The sequence below is a fragment of the Pezoporus flaviventris genome, unplaced genomic scaffold (assembly GCF_033815535.1).
Source record: "Pezoporus flaviventris isolate CSIRO_AGI_PZ_B2104156 unplaced genomic scaffold, CSIRO_AGI_Pfla_v1 ptg000078l, whole genome shotgun sequence".
Lineage (NCBI taxonomy): Eukaryota > Metazoa > Chordata > Aves > Psittaciformes > Psittacidae > Pezoporus > Pezoporus flaviventris.
The window spans coordinates 3330768-3355949 of NW_026892626.1; the positions used below are offsets into that span (position 1 = coordinate 3330768).

At 38.7% G+C, this 25182-nt stretch overlaps 1 protein-coding gene across 1 annotated transcript; it reads left to right on the forward strand.

Annotated features, from left to right (window-relative positions):
• The first annotated feature begins 6211 nt into the window (after nucleotides 1-6211).
• Nucleotides 6212-24625, forward strand: ERCC4 (ERCC excision repair 4, endonuclease catalytic subunit). Its single transcript, XM_061473234.1, has 11 exons — nucleotides 6212-6415; nucleotides 7397-7577; nucleotides 11435-11630; nucleotides 12951-13158; nucleotides 14424-14604; nucleotides 14947-15075; nucleotides 15671-15781; nucleotides 16891-17482; nucleotides 19292-19384; nucleotides 20209-20321; nucleotides 21439-24625. Exons 1-11 carry the CDS (start codon nucleotides 6242-6244, stop codon nucleotides 22170-22172), a joined length of 2712 nt encoding a protein of 903 aa, XP_061329218.1. The 5' UTR covers nucleotides 6212-6241; the 3' UTR covers nucleotides 22173-24625.
• The last annotated feature ends 557 nt before the right edge of the window (nucleotides 24626-25182 follow it).

Below are 25182 nucleotides of genomic sequence, written 5' to 3' on the forward strand. Positions count from 1 at the left end.
GTCCAAGCTCTATTCAATAGAACATTTGGGTTGCAAATGAGAGTAACTGTATTTTTACAAAGCTCCATTTTTAATCCCTAAATTTTATAACTGTTCTATGGGAATCAGAAGGAAAAATAAATACTCATTGTTCCAACAACCTATGTTACATGTTTACAGTTCAAATACAGTTTAGTTCTAAGTAATAACATTGCAAGATCATTTCTTTCAGAAAAAAAAAAAACACATTTCTAGTAGCACTTGGAACATGAAGTTTTTCATCAGCATTTTTTCACCTAGGGTCAGGAAACTCAAAACCTTCTTCTAAAAGTGCAAAACTAGATTTGCATTGCCACTACTACACAGCAAATCTAGACCAGTCATAACAGTGCAAATGTTCACACATATGGAATACTGTCAATGTACATCCATGTTGAAATACTCCCCGTTGCATCAACTGCTTCATCTTTTGTTAATAACAAAGTAGTTAATTTGTAAAATTACTTCTATTAAATGAACTAAATATCTCTGACCATGTCCCTTAGAAACGTATGCTAGACTTCAACATAAGCAGCATATTAAAACACTTCATCTATCTGTCATTTTTATATATTGCTACAATAAAGAAATCTCATTGTATTTCATTACTTTTACATCTAGAAACTCTTAAAGTGGGATGCTCCACAAGGTCACCACATATATTATTTACATAAGATGCATAAGCTGGGGTGGTGGAAATCAAAATTAAGGTTGCTCAGGGTACTTAAGTATGAACTGTAAATGGGGATAAAAAATATTGTAGAAGTAATTAACAGCTCCTTAAGTTTAACTCTGAGTTTACTTGAAACAAAGAACACTGAACACACTTGCTGTTGCTTGCATGGCAATTGAATTTAAGGGGAAAACAAAGGTGAGAGACTTAGTAATTCCAGGATCTCAGGGTCTGTGCTGAGCCAGTGTAGAACGAGAACTTCCCTTATTAATGTTCCCGATCCATCAAATCATAACCCAAATCAGTTCTTTTAGCAGAGTTCATTTTTAACCCAGCCAAAGCATGTCATATTTAATTTTTACAATAGCTTTCTTGAAAAAGAATAATTAGGTTTTCCTTTATAGGGGAAATATTTTTTAACCTGTAAAGAATGTTTTGGATGTAGACTGCTGGAGAAAAATCTCTTTCAGCCCATTATCAATTACAGAAAGTGCTCACCTCAGAACAAAATATTCCAAGAACATGATTAAACGTGGCTAAAAGATGGCTTATAATACAATTCCAAATTATGGAACATGTTTTTTCAATTTCCAATATAACTTCATACCTACAGATAAACATCATTATTTTTATTCTTGCTCTTTTTCTTAGAAAGGCAGTTTGTTCTTATTTTAAAAAATAAAAATATTTCCTTGGGTACTTGGATAACAAAATCATGCAATAAATCAGACTATTTCATTTCAGCAGTCTTATCTTTTAACTATAACCTCCAACAGGTGTTTGGTTTTATTAAAAAAATAAAAACCTCTTTTATTAAACAAATTAAACATCTTTTCATTAAAGGTGTGAAAAAGAACAAATATGTAGTCTATAATATAATGATGCAAGATAACTCTAGTAACAGAACTATAGGTGTCAATTTCAAGATTCATCAGCTAATATGTTTAGGAATTAATATGTTGATATATCTAATCCGAGATAATGAAAATACTGGAAAAGGGTAATATACTGAAAAAAGGGTAATATAACCCCCATTTTCAAAAAGGGGAAAATGGATGACCCAGGGAATTACAGACCAGTCTGTCTCATCTGTGTGTCTGGCAAAATCTTGGAGCAGCTTCTCCTGGAAGGCATGCTAAGGCACACAAAAAAAAAAAAACAAGGTGACAGCCAGCATGGCTTCACTAAGGGGAAATCCTGCCTGACCAATTTGGTGGCCTTCTACGATGCGGCTACAGGACGGATGGACAGGGGTAGAGCAGTTGACATCATCTACCTGGACTTGTGTAAAGCATTCGACACTGTCCCACATGACATCCTTGTCTCTAAATTGGAGAGGCATCAATTTGATAGGTAGAACACTCAATGGATAAAGAACTGGCTGGATGGCTGCACACAAAGAGTTGTGGTCAACAGCTGGAGACCAGTAACGAGTGGTGTCCCTCAGGGATTGGTGTTGGGACCGATATTGTTCAACATCTTTGTCAGTGACATGGACAGTGGGATTGAGTGCGCCCTCAGCAAGTTTGCTGATGACACCAAGCTGTGTGGTTCAGTTGATATGATGGAGGGAAGGAATGGCATCCGGAGGGAAGGAATGCCATCCAGAGGGACCTTGACACGCTTGTGAGGTGGGCTGATGCCAACCTCATGAAGTTTCACCATGACAAGAGCAAGGTCCTACACCTGGGTTGGAGCAATCCCAGGCACAGCTACAGGTTGGGCAGAGAAGAGATTAAAAGCAGCCCTGCAGAGGACTTGGGGGTGTTGGTTGATGAGAAAATGAACAGGAGCCGGCTTCAGTGTGCGCTCACAGCCCAGAAAGCCAGCCATATCCCAGGCTGCATCAAAAGCAGCGTGACCAGAAGGTCGAAGGAGGTTGATCCTGCCCCACAACTCTGCTCTCGTGAGACCTCACCTGGAGTATTGCGCGGGTTCTCGTGTTCTCAGCATAAAAAGGACATAGAACTGTTGGAACAAGTCCACAGAAAGGCCACAAGGACGATCAGAGGACTGGAGCACCTCCCGTATGAAGACAGGCTGAGAAAGTTGAGGCTGTTCAGCCTCGAGAAGAGAAGATTGCATGGAGACCTCATGGCAGCTTTCCAGTATCTGCTACAAAGATCCTGGAGAGGGACTCTTCATTAGAGACTACAGTGATAGGACAAAGGGTAATGGGTTTAAACAGGGGAAGTTTAGATTGGATATAAGGAGGAAATTCTTTCCTGTTAGGGTGGTGAGGCACTGGAATGGGTTGCCCAGGGAAGCTGTGAATGCTGCATCCCTGGTGCTGTTCAAGGCCAGGCTGGATAGAGCCTTAGGTGACACGGTTTAGTGTGTGGTGTCCCTGCCCACAGCAGAGGGGCTGGAACTTGATGATCTTAAGGTCCTTTCCAACCCTAACTATTCTATGATTCTATGAATCAAAATGTATTTAGGATTTGAGGTAAACAGATTTTATTTATCTATTATAAAATTGGGTCTATGGGAAACTGCAAAATATGAGATTTTTTTAAGGCATTTCAAAGAAATTTGCTGGCTAACAACTGGGGTTTAATCCATCCTCTAAAAACAGTCAGAGATTTCTCTCTGTAGATAAGGGAGTTGACCAGGCTAAAATCCATAAAACAAATCAGGCCAAAGACACAATAAAAAATCCAGAGAGTAGAAAACCTCATCACAGTTTTGCAACTGAAAATACTGAGTTTTACTTAAAGATAGGGTAGAAGGCAAAATAAAATGTTGATGGCTCAGAAAAAAAGTATAAAATAAGTTTTCAATAAGTTATCTAAATATTGGTTTTCTTCTCTCAGGGTGTCCTCAGCTCTTTATGTTATCAGTAAGAAAAGTCTATTAAGATGACACACAAGAGCTGTTACTAGTTTCAGAAATGACTGTTGGCATTGCAAAAATGGGCAGATTAGTGACTGTATTGTGGTTTCTTGTGCTCTTCTCATCCCTGGTAAAGATCAATAACTTGTCAAAATTAAAAGACTGGTTGTTAAAAGCATACCTTAGAGAGATTAATATTGGTGATCCCGATAATGAGTGATCCAAATAATTTTCCCACCTCAAGTGATATGTCCTACCATACAATTAACATGCCTTTCATCTAGTCTTAAGTAAATAGGCCTGTTAATGCCTTTTTAAAACAGGCAAGTAAATGTCTTTCTTGGAAGACTGATAATGGGCTGTACTGACCATCTCACACAAGCTGTCATCTTGAAAGTAGCCTACAATCTGTTTATAATTTTCTATGGAATTAAAGTCCTAAAGTTACTCAAAATGTTTATCACATACATGTATGTAATACAAGTTTTAATATGTTTAAAATTAAAAGCAAGCTTTCATTGTTGAATACGAAATGTATTACAGTTTACTCCCTGAATATAATTCTCCTGGCCTATTATTTGCAATTTAAAAATTATGTCATATCTTAGACAGATTTTATTTATCTTGGTCCTATACAAATTCTTTCTTGTGTTTTTTTCTAAATACTTTTTAATATTACTGTAATGCTTTGCAAAGAAAAATTGCACAAAAATTAATTGCAACATTTAGGCATAAGTTCTGCTCTTCTGAGGTACCAAGTGACAGCCCTGATTCTGTTTTGGTCAGTCAAATGACCTGTTGGCCACAAAAAGGAAATGTTGTCCAAGTAAAAACACTTATTTTCTGACATTTTTATGGTGTAAAGTAAGTTTTAAATGCAATATCAAAGACCTTAGTAGCAGCCAACTAAAAATAAGAACCAAAGTATGGTGCTGGGTACAACAACTGGCAGTATGATCCAACCTGCAAAGGAAAAATCGTTCAGCTTTCAGCATAAAATTTCAGAAATATGACACACGTTTGAGAAAAATCAAAACAGACCCCATATTTTATTAATTTTTGCCATTTTTTAAATACTTGTTTTCTAATCTGCCCTGAGTCCCTGTGCTGCATTTTAAAGTGTAAAAATATCTATTATAAAGTAGTTCTAAAATTTCCTAAAATACTCTACAGCTTCATCCTGATCGTGTGGCAAATTTGCAACTAATGTATTGCAAAACGCTTCTTCATTGTGTCAACTTACATAAATACAAGGCAAAAGAAAATGATGGAGCTATACACTTCATTTTCCCTTACTTAAAAGAAAAAAACACAAAACAAAAGACACCCCACTGCAACTGCCAACATGCGACTATGCAAAACAGAGAACTGGAAGTATTTATTTGGATGGATTAGATGGCCGACTCGATGCCCCGATAATGGTATTTTACCAAAAGTTTATCTTGGGGAAATAATAAGTATTAATACTGAGACAGGGAAGCACAAAAAGAAATATAATCTTTAGTAAATAAGTAAATTTAGTTTTGCTTTGTAGCTAAGCAATGTTGACCTTGGTGGTGAGTAATAATAGGAGGAAGGAAATATTTTGGATAAATGTTTCACAATGACCAGCTAGAACTGGACTAGTGGTGGGCAGCTTGACAATGGGACTTTCCAAACATGAAGTTCAGCTAAAGGACGAAGTGGTGAAGATGAAGATGATAAGGAAACTACCACCGGAGGTCCCAAAGACCCCGGTGCATGTGAAAATAGGCGTAAATCTATGTAAAGTAGTTGTGGGAAATGTTATGAATATGTATGTTGTTTACTGGAAATATAATGAATATGTATGTTAAAAAAAAACATAATCACAGCCTGATTGATGCTGGGACTAGACACATTAGGAGGATAGATCCCCTGTGTCTCCCAGCGCTGCAATAAAAAATACCTGCTTGTCAACTTAAACTTTGTTGGCGAGTTCTTGGCGAGCTCTTTGAATCAATACCCAGGGTAAATAAAAGATATTTGGAATATCTCCCACACCTTCACATTACGAAGGAGCTGGCTGTATGGTGTCCCTCTGCCCGGTAACCCTCAGTGCTCCCCTTTGCTCCCTCAGGGGGTGGCTGTGTCCCCGCTAAGGTGACGCTCATTTTCCCTGAGGCAGCCCAGGAAAAGGATTTACCTTAAGAGCGGCTGGAGCCAAGTCCACTCGTTCTTCACCAAGCCGAATGAAGGGTAACTCCGAGGACTGCCCTTTGTTTTCAGTTGTTTCTGAAAGCAAGTCTGAAGAGTCGCTCACCCTGTGGGAACAAAGAAACGTTTCTGCACTGAGCGAGGTAAGACTCTAAAAACTGAGGTACCAGAAAAACACTGAGGTACGGTGCCTCGTGTGAGGAATGCACGCTGAAGTTCAATCAATAAATTTTGGGTTTGTTTAAGAAGCGCAAGTAATTAGTAACAAAACACAAATAATGTATAGCAAGAAAGGAAAACACCTCCTATCTCACCTTCACCCTCGAAACACGTACACGCCCATACCAAGAGAGCAGGCAGCGCCAGTTCCCGGAATCCTCGTGTACTTCCGCCGCTCCGCCTGAGGTGTCTCGCGCCCTGGGCAGGAAAACCACGCGCGCGGCACTGGAGGACCGCATCGCCTCAATCCGGCAGAGGGCAGTGTCCGCCTCTGTGACGGGAGGGCGCGGGGGCCGGCGCGCGTGCGCCTGTGCGCGGGCAGCCATGGCGGCGCTGCTGGAGCACGAGAGCCAGGTCTTCTTGGATCTGTTCCACCAGGATGGGCTGGTGATCTGCGCCCGCGGGCTCGGCATCGACCGCCTGCTGCTGCGCTTCCTGCGCCTCTATTGCGAGCCTGCCAGCCTCGTGCTAGTGCTCAACACCAGCCCCGCAGAGGAGGTGAGCGGGAACCCTGACAGCGGCGCCGCGCTCCCCCCGCCTCTTCCCTCAGAGCCGGCGCCGGTTCATGGCGGCGAGCGCTGCCGGGCCCTGGGATAGGTTCGGCTCGGCCCGGCCCGGCCCAGGAGGAAGAGAAGGAGGAGGATCAGGGTGCTGCCCGCTCTCTCCGAGCCGAGGCGCTCCTCAGGCCGCGGGGCACCGGGGTGAGGCTCAGGCGCGGCAGCGGGCGCGTTCCAGCTCGAATCAGGGTCCAGTTCCCACTCTTGCGGCACGATGAAGTCCTGGTAACATTAGCGAGCTAAAATAAGCTTATGGACATCACTTGCACGTAGCAGAACACTAAGTGGCCAGTGAGCAGAAAGGAGGGAACACTTGTTGACAGATCTGTCCCTGCTTGTACAAAACCAGCCTCTGCCTCTTCCGTGCCACCCGCGGATTTCCCGCCGTCAGGGAGGTGATGTTCAGGGGGACTTCTTGTAGTGACCATGGGTGAATAAATATCACAGATGTAGTTTATAAGATTGAGCTTGATGCGTCTGACCTACCTGCTGTAGTTGTCTTTGGTAACAGGTGAGCGGACTAAAGAATGATTTCTTCCCAATTCTCGGTTTTTCAGTCAGTGTCAAAATTGCTTGTTCTCTGGAAAAGTGCTATTAAAATATATGAAAATGTAGGTTTCTGTGAGTGTAAGTTGCTCACGTTTTATTAAGTATTGCCTAGCTACTACTGAGAATACATAATTTTTAAATCACGTGGATGATTTGAAACTGAACAAAGTATACCAAAGAAGTAAAAAATCATGATAATTCTTATTTATAGTAAGCATATGACTTATATAAGTATAATTATATATATACTTATAGTATGTCATACTATACTATGGTTTGGACAGCTCCTTAAAATGAACAGAGTGTGTGTAAGTTTTTTTGCCTCCACTTCATCAGTTACCACAATGATGTGTTTTTATTGTGTTTGGTATAGGAGTATTTTATCGATCAGCTGAGGTCAGATGGAGTTGTTCATCTTCCTCGGCGTGTTACCAATGAAGTTACAAATAATACTCGGTATGAATTTTACACTCAAGGAGGAGTCATATTTGCTACAAGTCGAATCCTTGTGGTAGATTTCCTTACTGACAGAATTCCTGCAAACCTCATTACTGGTAAGAGTTTAATGAAACAAAGGTAAGACTTCTGCTTGAAAATACATACAGCTTAATTACATATGAAGAATTCTACTAGCCAGTATTGAGGTTGAAGAATTATTCTATTTTCTCTACAAAGGCTGAGGGGAAAAGAGCAAATACATAGTCCTTTCGTTACTTTTTAAAATGGTTTTCTTTGCTCCAAACTCGTTTGCCTTATTAAATCATGCAATTTGAAAATATCCACACCATTTTTAGATACTGGGTTGTGCATTTGGATGGCTTTCCAGTATCAGTAAGTGGCTGGAAAACAAATCAGTTAAATTATGACTGGCTTTCAAGAAGAGTAGTTGATTGCACTTGGTGAAATAGTGTCCTGTGGTCTATAGGACACTGGCCCATGATTAAAGCAGATTTTTAGATGTCATGTTTAATCAACCATGCACACTATGTATTTTTTGCATTAACAAGTCACTCCTGATTATTTTCCCCATCAAAAAATAGCAATATGTCACTAATTATTGTCTTGGCACACCTTGAACACTATCTAAGTAGCAGTATTATGAAGGAATTGTTGTTGTCATTATAAAGATTTTGGGGCTATCTTTCTCCTCTCATGTTCTGTTCTCTTTCTCCCCCAGCCTCTGTTGTTTTTTGTTCTTTTCTAAGCCGGAAACCCTGTTACAGCCCAGAGAGCTAGTAAAGTAGATACCTGAGAGACAGGAATATAATAATGTTTTATTGTTATCTGAATGTTAACATCCTAATGGCTAAACATAACTGAATATTGAATGCTTAGAAGAATGTGTGTGCTACAGAAGCTGTACCCTTTCCCTTTAGTCAGTGTCTGACAAGCTCTAATCTATAAAACATTTTGAACATTTTTATGCTAGAGCCGAAGGATACCACGTTTGTTAATTCTGGTATTTCTAGGTTAAAAAAAAGTGAACACATTTTCTGGGCAACCTACAATTTCTCTTCCTCCCCTTGACTCCTTCCTCTCTACCTTTCTTCCCTACCAAAGAAGGGGGGAGGAAAAAACCCCACACCTTTAGACTTTGTCAGTATGAAAAGAAGAAATACACAAAAGATTTTCAATAGTCCTGTCCAATGACAGCAAAGAGTTGTTAATAGTTTTTGTGTTGCCACTGGAGGTCAGTGTGACAACAGCTTTGATCGACTTGCTGCTTCATTTCAGACTTGGTTAACACATGGTCCTGTTGTAAATGTGTATTATCTGTGTGTGATATTATACAACAAAATTTACAAAACCCTGTAATCATGTTTCTTGAGGAGTTAACACATCAAAAGTTTTTGTAGGTGTTATAAATGTTGTTTATAAAATCAGTGTAAAATTACATGTGAGTTAACATCTAGTGAACACATAAATTCAGTTAAATGAAGATAAATTATCACTGCAGTAAAGAAGAATTATTCCTGGTGGGTTTGGCCGAACAGAAATTATGTACTTAATAGTGTACTCCAACTGATGCCAGTTGGTGTAGTAATCAGTGGCTTACGCAGCAGTATGAACTAACTTCCTAAGCAGAGATATATTGACTAAAAGGAAAGTATTCTGGTAAAAACATGTTCTTCCTGGCCTGATACAAATTCTGCATCTCCTTTAACGTTCTTTCAGAGTCATAACTTGACAAACTGGAAGATGAAGATCACAGTATCACAGTATCACAGTATGCTAGAGATTGGAAGGGACCTCGAAAGATCATCTAGTCCAATCCCCCTGCCGGAGCAGGAACATCTAGATAATGTTACACAGGAATGTGTTCAGGCGGGTTTTGAATGTCTCCAGGGAAGGAGACTCCACAGCCTCTCTGGGCAGCCTGTTCCAGTGTTCCGTCACTCTCACTGAGAAGAAGTTTCTTCTCAAGTTTAAGTGGAACCTCTTGTGTTCCAGTTTGTACCCATTACCCCTTGTCCTATCATTGTTTGCCACTGAGTAGAGCCTGGCTCCATCCTCGTGACACTCCCACTTTATATATTTCTATACACTAATAAGGTCACCCCTCAGTCTCCTCTTCTCTAGAGACCCAGCTCCCTCAGTCTTTCCTCATAAGGGAGATGCTCCACTCCCTTAATCTTCTTCGTTGCCCTGCGCCGGACTCTCTCCAGCAGGTCCCTGTCCTTCTTGAACTGAGGGGCCCAGAACTGGACACAATATTCCAGATGGGGTCTCACCAGGGCAGAGTAGAGGGGAAGGAGGACCTCTCTCGACCTACTAACCACCCCCCTTCTAATACACCCCAGGATGCCATTGGCCTTCTTGGCCACAAGGGCACAGTGTTGGCTCATGGTCATCCTGTCGTCCACTAGGACCCCCAGGTCCCTCTCCCCTACACTGCTCTCTAACAGGTCGTTCCCCAACCTATACTGGAACCTGGGGTTGTTCCTGCCCAGATGCAGGACTCGACACTTTCCCTTGTTATATTTCATCAAGTTATTCCCTGCCCAACTCTCCAGCCTGTCCAGGTCTCGCTGGATGGCAGCACAGCCTTCTGGCGTGTCAGCCACTCCTCCCAGCTTAGTGTCATCAGCAAACTTGCTGATAGTACACTCAATTCCCTCATCTAAATCATTGATGAGTATATTAAATAATACTGGTCCCAGTACTGGCCCTTGATGCACTCCACTAGTTACAGGCCTCCAACCAGACGTTCAGAAATGAGTATGCTTTTTATTGTGTCCTGAAAAATTTGCTTCATAGAAGAGATGTAGGAATATCTAGATAGAAAAATACCTTTTAGTAGGTTATTCCATAATTTGGTCACAAGTGGCTAGCAGTTATACAGAAGTCTCTTGTTGATGCTTTTTCATTTACAAAGCAAAGACGTATTAAAATCCATGGCTGGTGCTGAGTTGAAGAAACTTGTTATAGCAAGTAAATGCACTGTAAGTTTGTCAGCTTAAGTAGGCCCAAGTTAAAACCTGTGATGCTTGATGTTCTTTGCTTCCTTTTTAGAAAGGCATTTATTATTCCACTGGAAGCTGTGAACAGATAAAAGTACCACATAGGCTTCACCTCATGAGAGGGAGAGTGAAAAAATGTGCTGTTTAACACAGCCGAGCATGAGAAAAAATATTTTTAACAGGTCTTGTTTAACAGGTCTTGTTTTTAACAGGTCTTGGCTGAGGTGTAAATCCCAGAAGTATTCACCTCAAACACTTAATGTAGCTGAACTATTGTTTCACTTCTCTGTACTAAAACATTCATGAGAAAACTGTTTTTTCTAACACACCCATAGCCCTGAAGAAAACGGGTGGTCTACTCTTACAGTGGATGGTATTTTTTGTCCTCAAGTGTGAATATGAACAGCAGAAGGAGGGGAAAGCAAATTAATTTTATTCACAAGCTCTTTGATGCTGTAACACTTGAATTGTTACCAGTAGAATGTACTTGGCAAGTCTATAATTCCAGAACTGAATAAAAGAACAGAATAAAAGGATTCAAATACCACAATCTTGAACATAGCAAAGTTGCATTGTTGTAATAATGTATTACGTCTTGCATTCACTTTTACTCCTTTTAAAAGGCTTAAGTTCAAGTTTTGCCTTAGAAGTAAAGATTTTCTAAGCCATGTCCTAGTGGCTAAGTCCTGCCACTCAGGCACAAGCTTTGTTTTGGTTTTGTTTTATTCCTGAAGATGCATCATTAACCCAGTTTTGCTGCCTGGGGATGCCATGGTACTGAAATTAAGGAATCACTTGGAAAACGTGTTCAGTCACTGTAGAAGTTTTAAATTCCTATTGTACTTTATTTAAGGGAAAAAAAAAAAAAAGAGTAAGAGTCTTATGGGAAACCTATACAAAATTGGACCTTTCTTTACTTTGTGTAACTTCAAAACCTTTTCTTTTGCCAGGCATTTTAGTATACAAAGCACACAGAATAATTGAGTCCTGTCAGGAAGCCTTTATCTTGCGACTTTATCGCCAGAAGAACAAACACGGCTTCATTAAAGCTTTCACAGATAATGCAGTTGCATTTAACACCGGCTTTTGCCACGTGGAAAGAGTAATGAGAAATCTTTTTGTCAAGAAACTTTATCTTTGGCCAAGGTAAGGCACCTCTTCTTCACTGGAGGGTTAAATTTCTAAAAAAGATTCATGATGTTACAGTGGGTTCCTAAGAAAATGAGGTATATGCAGTCACACTGGTAAGCTGTGCTCCTCTTGTGTTCCCAGACAAATTACTTTCAGTCTTTGACAGAAGTAGTTTTAAAGATGCTAAATCTCTGTAAGTATTTTTGAAGATAGACCCAAATTAAAACTGTAAGGGGATGAACTTTATGGTATAGCTGTTCTTCTAGCCAACAGAAATCACAGCAGAGAGACATTCTTAATAGCTTAAGAAAACCTTCACTAATTGAACAGGTTGTTTAAGCCATGAAGTACCAGGAATACAGTCTTGTCAGCTCTGCCATTCCTGGAATATTTGTTTCCAACTGGTAAAACTCCAGAGCTCTCTTTCTATGTCAGATTTTTTTATCTTCTACATACATGTTGTATATGAAGAGTGTTTAATGATGACTCATAGAAACCAAATTGCCAGGCTTGTAACATGCACAAAGTCTTTCAGGAGCAGAGCCACAAATGGACCTTCAGCTTCGGGACCTGCTCAATGCTCCTGCCTTGGGCAGGAGGTCTGCCTGTTTGTTCCTTTAGTCCAGACTAGAATGTGTTCCACTCTGTACTGTTATTCTGCACTCTTTAACAGTGGTCTTTTTCATTACCACAGAGAAGTAGAAATGGTGGTAACTAGAATAGGAAAGGTTAAATTAGAAGCTTTGTAAATTTTCTTCCTTGGCTTCTGAACCATGAAAAGACCTGGGAGGTGCAGGATGCAGTAAGGGAAGCATCCAGTGATTTTCAGAGGTCCACAGATGCGGTATTCTCTGAGCCTCATTCTGTAAGGATCAGCTAGCACGTAAGTACCTGTACTGACAGGCTGGCTGTAAAGGCAGTGTTCTAACAAGGACCTGCTGCTTCTGATCAGTAGCTAAGAATGTCACAAACTCTACTTGTGGATCCATGTGATTCCAAAAGCTTTACGAATCCATTCCAGTTTCTCCCTTATGAGTTTGTTTTGGCTTTACTTTTTTCTGTGTAGTAATGATTTAGAATCTAGTGCAGTAATTTTCCATGGGTCATTCACCAGCACTATAGGCTCACGTGACTAGAATGACTACAGAGATAATTGTGGAATAGATGGTTTTCTAAGGCTCTTTGAGCTTTCATGTCAGTAGAAACTGATTTATTTTGCAATTAGCTTATTTGTTTATGTTTAAAGCAATTGTAATTGTAGTTTATACAAAGTTTGAATAATTGTAGATCAAACAAACCATCCATGTAAATATTAATTAGCTGTTTTCCTCTTAGATTTCATATAGCAGTGAACTCATTTTTAGAGAAGCATAAACCTGAAGTGGTGGAAATACATGTGTCAATGACCCCTGCTATGCTTGCTATCCAGACTTCAATCCTCGATATTCTGAATGCATGTCTGCGAGAACTCAAACGATACAATCCAGTTCTTGAAGTAGAAGATTTGTCTTTAGAAAATGCTATTGGTAAACCTTTTGACAAGGTAACTATTTTGATTGTTTTGGTGTGTCTAACCAAAGGGATTGTCCTAGGTTCAGCAGTAGCAGTCATTTTTCTCCTTCTTAGTAGCTGGTGCAGTGCTGTGGTTTTGACTTTCAGCCTCGGAACAGTGCTGATAATACCGATGTTTTCAGTCATTGCTCAGTAATGTTTACTCTGACCAAGGACTTTGTGAGTCTCATGCTCTGCCAGGGAGGAGGGGAAGCCGGGAGGAAGCAGAGACAGGACACCTGGCCCAAACTGACCAAAGAGGTATTCCATACCACAGCATGTCATGCCCAGTATATAAACTGAGGGCAGTTACCCGGAAGGGCAAGATCACTGCTCAGGTCAGGCTGGGTACTCTGGTTACTCTGTAATGATCATGTTACCATTGCCAGTAGGGTTTTTGTGTATTGATACTATTGTTCTTCTATCATTTCCAAAGTCCCTACAGTACCAAAATTGTGATTCATGATTGGTTGGGGTTTTTTTTATTATTATTGTTGTTGTTATTATTATGATGGCTGCAATTTTAGCTCAAAATATCTTACAGATAAGTATGCATTTATTTAGACACACATACCCTTTTCCCTCTTGAATTTCCTGCTTGTATTTTTTACTTTCTCTAGTAGGAGAAGCACTGTATGTAATACTTATTATGCACATATTCTATATGTCATTAAATGTGTGTGCATTGCTATCTTTGGCAGATCTGCAATGTTTGGCACATGTATGCTTTCTGTAGGGTAAAATCATGAACTTCAACCATCACAGTTACACAGAAACATGGTTATGTGTTATCTGTGATTTAATCTTGACCTAGGGCCTCCTGTACTTCAAATACCTGGAATCTTTTTTCTTACACAATGTAGGTTGTGTATCTGTGTAGTCCTCATCTTACTTTGAAAACTAAATGACGTTATATTGTTTTTTATTTAAGTGAAGGATATTATATACTAAAGTATCTAGTACCAGTAAAGACCAGTACCAGTAAAATAAGTTTGGGGTTTTTTGTTATTTTACCAGTATTTATATACATTTGCTAATTGATGAAATATCTTACATAAAGGCATCTATATTATGTTAACTTTGCAAAGAAATGATTGCTTATCAGAACAAGTACTTCACCATCAAATCTTCAATTGGGTAAGTTTAATAACTGGAAAACCATTGGCATCCCCTGTAAAGGAGAAAAAGAAATGCATTCTTACCTTGGTTAGTATATTAAATATTTGCCATCCTGAACTTTCTAATTTATATTTCTAGACAATACGTCACTACTTAGATCCTCTCTGGCACCAACTTGGAGCTAAGACAAAATCTTTAGTCCAGGATTTGAAGATACTACGTACTTTGCTACTATATCTAACTCAGTACGATTGTGTCACTTTTCTCAATCTTCTGGAGTCACTGAAAGCAAGTGAAAAAGCTTTTGGTGAGAATTCAGGTAAACAATGAATAAGCATACAAGTTAATGCATGAAACATTGAAATGTTGATATTTTTAATTAACATCCCAAACATATGAAGGTATCTAATTAGGCTTTACATAACCAGCCATAAGGACGTAGGTTTTTATTGACAGATAATTCTTTCATCTTCCCACTTAACTGCTGTTACTTAGAAGTGTGAGATTTGCATCACATTTCTGTCTGTTATTGAGCTAGTAACTACACAGCAAGCAGGTAGCACAGGTATTACTGATGAGAGATCAAGGCTTTTAATGGATAGGGCTGAAACAAGTACACATTGCAAATGTCAAGCTACTACTGCTTTCTTTTCATGTTTAGGTTGGCTGTTTCTTGACTCCAGCACTTCAATGTTTGTAAATGCTCGAGCTAGAGTTTATCGCATTGCAGATGAGAAACTGCATCAGAAAGGCAAAGGCTCTGAAAAAAGTGGTGTGAAGAAGGAAAATGGTACTGATCATTCCTAATTTTAAGTTGGAGAGTGTCACACGATCTCAAATGCTTTGCGTATTATTACTGGTGCTATGGTTCCCTAGATGGTCTTACACAGCTCAGGATCTCAACCTGTTAGCTGGGATAAATTGAGTCATAATCTTAATTCAAAAGCATATAATAAACAACATAAAGCAGAGTCACGAAAAGAATTAAAGGGTTCTTCTAAGCTTGTTCAGCTGATCATTGGGAGAGCTTTTATGAAATTGTTGTTGTACTACATTGGTGTTTAGCTTGATTTATTTTATGTGAATGAGTAGGAGGCTGCCATTGCTTTCATAAAAAAATACATATATTCAGGAGTTTCGGAATTGAAGAATGATTTAATACTTTAAATTTTGCTTCACTAAAGCACTTATCCCCATTTTTAAATGTTTCTGTAAGAGTGCTCTCCAGCCCATTAGCATAACAAGTTGCATATGTAGGCTGTTGAATATCATATTTGCCAACAGCCATCATGCTATTGACATCTAACCGCTAATTTAAAGTTCTGATTTTTTTGGCTGTAATTTTGTCTGTAAGAGCTGCTATGTTCAGTCTTTCTTTGTTTCAGAATTAAAAAGGGAATTGGTTCTAGAAAGTAACCCAAAATGGGAAGCTTTGAGAGAAGTGCTGAAAGAGATTGAAAATGAGAATAAGAACAGTGAAGACTTTGGTGGTCCAGGTGAGAGAATACTAAATGATGTTTATATGTGTTTAACTAAATGATGTAGGTTTGCACAGTACAGTAGAATTTGTGGACTTAAGGAGCTTATGCACATAAACTATGTAAAACTAAATAGTTTTACATAAACTTGTATCTATCTAGTTCTGGGTCTAAAGAAGAAATGCTGTTGGTTACTGCGCACTACTGTTTAGGAAAATAAAAGTATTATTACAAAAAACTATTTTGACTTACATTACAATGTTGTACTGGTACTTTAGTCTTAAAACCAGTGAACCTAATAATGTGGAAACTTAAAATAATCAAGATACCATTTGCTCATTTCTCAAGTTCAGGTTCAAAAAAAGGAGGGGTCCAGTCTTACTTCCTTTCCACTCATACATCTTCTGATTCTTCTCAGACATTTTCCTCATGCACCTGAAAATTTGCTTCTCTGGGAGATGCACCTAAATGGGGTAGAGAGTAGAAGGCAAGGATGCATCTAACTGCTTTACTGCTACTATTTTAGGGCTTTTCATCCCCTTAAATTTCACCAAGTTTTATTTTAGGAAATAGTAAGGGTAAAAAAGTGCTCTTTTCTCCCACCCACGGTGTTCTGACTCTGGATAAGAGCTGGCTCTCTCACCTAGTGTTGTAGGAGTTTATCTGAGTCAGCTTGTGGAAAATTGTTATTCAAGGCCCACAGATGTCAATAGTACTGTGTGTAACATGTATTTTTTTAGACTCTTTAACACAGCTGACAAAATCAGAATAGTCTGCATTAAGTTCTCTCATATTCTGCATTTAAAACAAAAAGTTGTCCGAGCAGGTTTCAGGACATGCTTTATCTGCCTCGTTTCAGGTGCTCAGAAGGAAAACCTCACTAATTTAGATGATATAAGAATAAGGAAAGCTGAACTAACATTCATCTTCTCTAACCTTGTTTGGTACAAAACATCATGCAAATTAGACTCCCTCAAAGTCCAGAGAAACTGTGACAACCAAATGTAAAGGCATTCGGCAGGCATGCCTCTAGATCATTAAAAACCATTTGCTCAAGAGGTGTCTTGTAGCTGGATAAGCAGTACAGCGTAACAGATTATAAATGTAGTATTGTTTCTTGACTGCAGGGCAAGTGCTTATTTGTGCCAGTGATGATCGAGCTTGTGCACAGCTCAGGGAGTATATTATTGCTGGAGCAGAAGCTTTTTTAACAAGACTGTATAACAAAACCTTTGGAAAGGATGAGAAAGCTGCAGAAGTGTGGATTCAGGACAGAAAAGCTGTCAAGTCCAAAGGAAATGCCAGACCAGATGGAGGGCCTCAAGCCAAAAAAGCCAAACTCACAGCTTCGTCAAAACAATGCAAACCCAAGAAGCAGCAAGACCGGACTATAATCCAAATGATAGGGAAAACTGAGGAGGAAAAGAGAGAGAAGGTGGAGAAGGAAGACAGCAAAGAATTAAGCAGTAGCCAAGAAAGCAGTATTGAAGAGAACATTCCTGAAGATTTCCATGTGAACTTACCCTCAGATTGTTACTATGGCATTTTCAAGAACCCGCTCACAATCATTCATCCGCTGCAGGGCTGCAGTGATCCCTATGCACTCACTCGGGTCCTGCATGAAGTAGAACCAAGATATGTTGTGCTATATGATGCAGAGCTGACTTTTGTTCGGCAGTTGGAAATCTACAAGGCCAGCAGGCCTGGAAAGCCTTTGAGGTAAGCTGACCTGGTCAGAGTGATTTTAGTCCTAAAAATAAAAAGTGCGCTTTGAGCAGTCAAGGCAGACTGTGCATCTCCTTATTTTCCTCAGCTACCTTTTAGTTCCTGTTCAGCCCTCTTCTTACTAAACAACAGCATAATGTCTGAGGTAACCAAAGGATGATTTTTACTTCCCAGCAGGTAGTTAGTCCCTTAACAGTAGAAACATATCTGAAAAAAACATTTCATTCCATCTTCTACAAGACGTCTGCTTAGATGATCTTCATGGCAGTAGATCTATTTTGAGGTGAGGTTGTCTCATTTTAAACCATCTGTGTAGGAATGATTTTTACACAATAAGCTTCATTTTGGATTTAATTAATTTTCACATTTCCTGATGTCTGGTCGTGCTGAAGACCAAAGTAATTCAGAAAGTTTAACAGGAAAGCAAGGAAGGGAAAATACACTAAAGAACATGAGAAGTATTTGCAGTTATACTCAGTTCTGAAGAACATGAGAAGTATTTTCAGTTATACTCGGTTCTGGAGTTAGCTGACAAAAATTTCCACACTGTGTATATATATATTTGATACACGTGTAATATGCAAAACTCATTTCATCAATAAATATTACAGACTAATTAAAAATGTAGAAAACTTATCTTTCATTTCCATAGCTGCCTAATACAGCTTTTCTTGAATACAGTGAGCTGCAGTTACACCTCTGTCTTGCTGAAAATAACTTACAGCAATTTCTTAGTTCTTAGAATAAACACACTTTTCTTTCTACAGTTGAAACACAATTTATTGACATATGCAATTATTACCTTTAGAATTAAAATGCTTTATACTTTAATCACTTCATGAAAATTATTTGCATCAATTTAAAAGAGCAGTTGTAATTTCCCAGTCAAAGATTTGTATATACGCACCATAACTGAAAATGGAGATCAATTTGGCAGGGTTCAGCATGTCTGTACGTGATACCCAGGTACTATATAGGGCTCTCTAGTGCAGATAGAAAGAGCAGAACTCACAAGCATATTGTATAAGGATAATTACTGGGTTATTTGTACAACTGGTTTTTAGTTGCCTGATCAGCATGTGCTGTATCTACCTCCAGCATCACATCCCACACTTCAGAGCAGGAAAATCAGATGCGGTCATGCAAGTAGGTCTTAGGAAATGCACTGCATCAGAAAAGTTAACAGGAGTAAAATCCTATCAGTCTGTCAGAGTGTATGAAAATATAATGGGAAAAAATATGCTGAAAAGCTACAGGCAATCAATTCCCAATTATTAATTCTTATATGTTCCATATAAATCCCTATTTGTGAAATAAAACGTTTGCTGGTGTGTTCCATCCCTGCTAGATGACAGCTTGTTTTTTCTAGAACCTATGATTGCCTTATACAAATACAGAATTTTAAAATCTTAAGATGGTGTTTTTCCTAACCCAGATGATTGCAATTTTTCCACTTTGTTACATGTACTCTACTTGGAAGATTTTAATAGCAATAAGAAAGTAACTCCTCATTCTACTGGCTGACTGAATTGCTGACTGCAACCTGAGCCTCCTCTGGTTGAATCCCAGAATTCCAGTGAATGTGTCTGCCACTGGAAGAAGAGCAAACACTGGATATAAGAATTTTTGTGGCTGATTTTGGAATGTCTTTACAGAAAAAGATAGTGTTTTTTCACTTGCCTTTTTTAAAGCAAATACTACCTTGTCAGGCGCTTAGTGCTACTAATCTTAAATACTGATTGTGGGGTTTTCTAACTTAATAGGAGGTTTTGTGATCCTTTTTTTCCTCCCCCAAACCTACAGAGTTTATTTCCTCATATATGGGGGCTCAACAGAAGAACAGCGCTACCTCACAGCTCTGAGAAAAGAGAAGGAGGCCTTCGAAAAGCTCATTCGGTAACAAAATTCCTTTATTACATTTGTTTCTAATGTTTCATGTAATTCCCTTATATGCTTATATCTTAAATAGAGTGAAGTTCTTAACTGTGTGAAGCCTTAAATAACTTTTAATTCAGTTGCTTTTCAGATGTTGAAAGCTTCCCCACTGAGAATTAATGAGAAGTCAAAACCTTCCTTTTCAAAGCACCTGATATTTCATTTATTATTTTTTTAATATTAAATTTGAAAAGCTAAACAGCACCCCTTTTATCTAATTGTCTATAAATTTAATTTCTATAAATGTTTTTTTGTCCACAGGTAACATTTCTTGTAAGATATTTATAAGGCTTTTATGACTTGGGTCATTTGGGGAAACAAAACAATACTTTTCATAGAATCACAGAATCCTAAACTAGTTTGGTTTGGAAGGGACCTTAAAGCTCATTCAGTTCCAACCCCCTGCCATGAGCAGGGACACCTTGCACTAGAGCAGGTTCCAACCTGGCCTTTTCTTAGTCTGTATATGACAGTATTGTTCCTGAGAGCGTCTGCTCACCAGGTTATACTGCCATTCCTAGTCATCAGTTCCTTTGTTTCATATGCCCTGAGAAGTTCTAAATATAAAAAATCAGATGCTAAAATTTGCTAAAAATTGAAAATAAAAATATAGCATCTAGCCCAACAATCTGGAGAACCTAGTAACCTGCATTTCTGATCAGGTTTTCAATTAGTATTAAACTATGTCTAATGTTACATCTGGTATTTAAAGGCATTAAAGTCCTTTCATCTATTTTTCTCATATAATTGCAGTCTTCAGTGTTTCTTTGTTTGTGGCTCTTTAGAGAGAAGGCCAGCATGGTTATTCCTGAAGAAAGAGAAGGAAGAGATGAAACAAATTTAGACCTAATAAGAGATGCTAATCCTGCTTCTTTTGTTCCTGACACACGCAAAGCAGGTGAGCAGTTCCTGAAGTGAGGCGTGCCGCCCTAAGCTTTAAAAAGACTTCTCACTATTGCATTTACATCCCATTCACAGTATCTGGGCCATAGACATGCTGCACATTGACTCTGCAGTCTTGATGGCAAAGAAACAGTATCTCCCTCACTGCATCTACCTCTGACTGTGCAGTGACAATGAATTACGTTTTGCTTTGAAAAGAAAATACAAATTAATGAACTATTTCACCATTAAGACTGATACCATTTGGATTGTTTCTAGGCAGCTTGCTGTTTACAAGACTGTCTAGTATTGCTTGTAGGGAGGTGGAAAGAAATTAAGACGTTAAAACTGAAGTCTACAGCTAGCCAAAGGCAGTGTCCTTGAGCTAGTAAATGTTGGGGACTTCCTTTGATCTTGGCAAAACAGACTGCCTGGGTAAATGCAGATTGTGGGGTTTGTCTACTTTCTTTGCAGTAAAGCATCTTTTTTCTTCTGTTGCAGTTCTAACCACATTTTTATTCCTTTCCTCTGACGTGTATACTCTGTCTTCAGCTTTACAACTCTGCCTCTCTTTATCTTTGCTGTCACTTTGTTATCCTGCTCTCCTTTACCATATGCTCTCTAATCTTTGCTGTTGTGTCTTTTTGGCCTTGATGCTGCAGTCTCTTCATGTATGCTTTTACAGATCTGTAGAAGCTAAAGCATAATTTTACAATAAAATGCCATGTTTCTGTGGGAATCAGCTGGAAATAAGGATCAGCTTTGCTACCTTGTTTGCAGGCAACTTTTAAAAGATTTTCCTGGTGCATTTAAACAATTTTCATCCACAGTTTAATGTATTTCATTGTCACGTATACAGAGGTCATAGGAGGTAGCATGATAGTTCTATTACACTGCAGAGCATACTCCATAAACTAGAGTACCTGATATGTTAGAATATCTGATTTTTTTTTTTCCTCTGTAACAGTGAAAAAGTAAGTGAAGTCTGGCTTTGTTATACTACTGAATTCAAGGTATAATTTGAGATGTGAAGCCCATCCATTTCAGAAGCATTGGCAGCACACAGGAAGATTACACAACCAGAGCTGGCAGTCATAACTCCTTGGGTTAACTGTATTTCTTTTGCTTTTTAGGTGGCCAGGAACAGAAGAGTATTCAGCAAACTATAATAGTGGATATGCGGGAATTTCGTAGTGAGCTTCCATCGCTGATTCATCGTCGTGGTATTGATATTGAGCCTGTTACTTTGGAAGTTGGGGATTATATTTTAACTCCTGATACCTGTGTGGAGCGGAAAAGTATCAGTGACCTGATTGGCTCCTTGAATAATGGCAGGCTGTATGCACAGTGTGTTTCCATGTCCCGTTACTACAAGCGACCGGTTCTCCTGATTGAATTTGATCCTAACAAACCTTTCTCTTTGATACCACGTGGCTCTCTATGTCAGGAGATTTCCAGTAATGATATTACTTCTAAGCTAACCCTTCTCACACTCCATTTCCCAAAGTTACGCATCCTGTGGTGTCCCTCTCCCCATGCTACTGCTGAGCTGTTTGAAGAGTTAAAACAGAACCATCCCCAGCCTGATGCAGAAACAGCGATGGCTGTCACAGCAGATTCTGAAATTCTTCCCGAGTCAGACAAGTACAACCCTGGTCCTCAGGACTTCCTGTTAAAAATGCCAGGTATTAATGCAAAAAACTGCCGTGCCTTAATGAACCAGGTTAAAAGCATTGCAGAGCTGGTGACACTGTCAAAAGACGAACTCCATAAAATCTTGGGTAATGCTGCCAACGCCACACAACTCTTTGACTTTATTCACCTGACCTACGGAGAGGCAGTATCTAAAGAAAAAAGCAAAAGGTGACTAATGGGATTGTTCAACATGGGGCATAGATAAGCTGTTCTTGCACAGTACTTTGGCAAGTACATGAACCATTTTAATAAATGCCCTCTAAGATAACCAACTGTTTCTTGCTAATGCTGTTCCATTAGTTTTGATTTTGAGTTAATTATTACTGAAAGCGAGTTTCAGGAGGAACAGAACAAATTTTAAATAGAGAAACATGAAGGCTATTTATTCTTTCTACAGCACTTCCACCAATTCTATAATATCACCAAATGAACTAAATTAAATTCTTCACCAGCTCCATGAGAATTAAGTGCTAAGATGAATTAATAAAGGTGTTTTCTTTTGAAAGTTATAATGTCTTGTTAAAGCTAAAATGTCCTGTCTTTTGATTAGCACATGTGACCTGCTGCATGATCTATAACTTTGCCTTTGCTGATTTTTGTTAACATCTTACTCTCTGGAAATTGCCAATTTTTGATTGACAGTGATGAGGCTGATGAGGCCTTTGGTCAGGAGTTCATTTAGGAGAACGCACTTGAACTCAATTATGAATTTTAGAACATCATTGTAGGCCCTTGTCACAGTAAACCACAATTGTATGATATATTCTACATTCTATTTGCTTACTTTAGGAGAAATTATGCTTTCTTTTTTGACATTCCAAAGTCAGTATAGGTCTATCTTGCTAGATTTTACAAAGTATATTCCTTTGGTCGGGGCTGGATAGAGATTCTGTGATGACATGATGGAACTTCCCAGCGTGCCTTACTTACACTTTCAAGATGCTTTATTTTTTTAATCCATTTTGATAGCTTTCAGCTCAATCACTTGAAAGTGATAAATCTAGGTATACCATTGGGACTGTTCCTTTACACCAGAGCAGATTTCCTCTCATGAAATGCAACAGTTTTCTAAGTAAGATTTTCCAAAAGGGTTGACAGTTCTTCCAATATTACCTTCTTTCTGTGTCCTATTGCACTTGCATTTTAATGTCTTAAATAGACCATCTGTCAATAAATTTAAAAAAAAATAAAAATAAAAGTAAAGCCACTGTCACCTTTTAGCATTCTTTGTAGCGTACACCAGGGAAAAGTTCTGACAGACTCTGAAGGTGTATATTGTTAAAAACGTATTCTGCACTGACCTTTGATACGGAACTATGTAACCACCTGCCACTGCCAAAGGGCTGGTCCTGCGTCTTGACATGCTGATGTATTTCCATTAGCTCTGTACAGAATCATTACCTGTAATGACTTGCACATATGTATTTCTATGATTCTAATGCTGGCAATAGATCAACATAATCGCCATTGTGTAAGGAGAAAGTACTGATATTCTGTATGCAAGTTCAGTAAAATCTGTACTGTGCACTTTCAGGTTTAACGTTTGCTATTCATTTTAAGCATGAATTGATGAATTTGTTAACTTACACTCTAGGACTGAGGAGATTTCCAAAGTGAGCATTTTTCTGCAGGTGCAAATTTCAGTATTAAAAGATTAAAATGTGTTATTTATCTTGTTCCTCATTTGGCCATATTGATATCAGAACATTTTAATTTTTTTAGTGTGTGGTTTATAATAAAGATTTTAGTGTTTCTGTTGCCCTATATTCTTATTTGTTTCATTAAATATAAAAATAAGTCTTTCCATTAGACTTATTCAAAGCAGTAAGGTCACAAATGCTCAGGATTGAGAATGCCTGTAAAGTGATGCTAAGAGAACAGAAAATCAGAGGAAGAACAAAACTGTCCTGAATGCAAAGCCTGTAGGGCCTGATTTTGAAAAGGAGAGCTGACCAGCCTTTGCAAACGTGGCTTGTTCATGCATTTGCATCATTAAGACGTTGTATGAACTGTGGGTTTGGTTTGTTGGGTTATTTGGGGTTTTTTCAAATGTACTGCCTCTCAGCTTTGTCAGGTTTTTTTGCTTCGATATGTGTAAGTTGAAAACAAAGGGGATATGAGGAGCTTAGAAATTGTAGTTTTGTGTTATGTGCTAGATCAAAATCACATGATACAATTATGAGTATTTGCTAAATGTTTAGATTTAATTGTCTTTTGTTTATATATGGGGAATTTTTGTAAGGGTATTGATTGCATTTTTTTCAATGCAGGATTTTGCTTTTTCTTTAAAACAGCCACAAGTAACACGGTTGTATGTTGTTACTGCCCATTTGTGATTTGGCATTTTACCGTATAGTCCTTCTGGGGAAACAGGTATGAATTGTGAACAAAGGTGGAAGACATCTTGTCCCCTGAAACCACTTACTATGAAATAACCAAACCAAAGAGTTTACCTGTATGCAGACACCAACAAAGTGTTTGGGTGAATGACAGAAATCCCAAGTATGCATTCCCTGCCTTTATGGTGTTCTTTAGCTTCCTTTCATCAACAGTAAGGATATTTTGCATATTGTCATTGCTTGATGTTTTAACTTTGTGCTTTTTTATTAAACAAAAAAAAAAACCAACAACCTGCCTTCCCTTTGAGAGTGTTTCAGATTCTTTCTTACACCCAAACCAAGACTACGCATTCCAAGGCCACTGACTATATGAAACCAGAGGATTTCTATACTATTGAGAAGTTGCTTATTTCTACAGTTTGTCCTAGGTTTTGATTGCACTAGATTTCTTCCTAGAATAACAATAATACTCAAATCTCATAGGAACAAATGCACCTGATATTAGCAAATATATTTTGCACAGGATAGATTATGGTGTAGTTCCTATGTTTCTTACCCGGATACTATTCCTGCTAGAGGTGCCACTTGCAGTTTCTAGCTACACTTACAAAGGAGTCATTTTGTTTGCAGTGTTGCCTATGTGCAGTCCCTAATGAAACAAACTGCACCTTCACAATTGCTTTTTCTGCATGAACAATTTGGTGGCCTTCTATGATGGGGCTACAGAACTGATGGACAGGGGTAGAGCAGTTGATGTTGTCTACCTGGACTTGTGTAAAGCATTCAACACTGTCCTGCACGACATCCTTGTCTCTAAATTGGAGAGACATCAATTTGATGGAT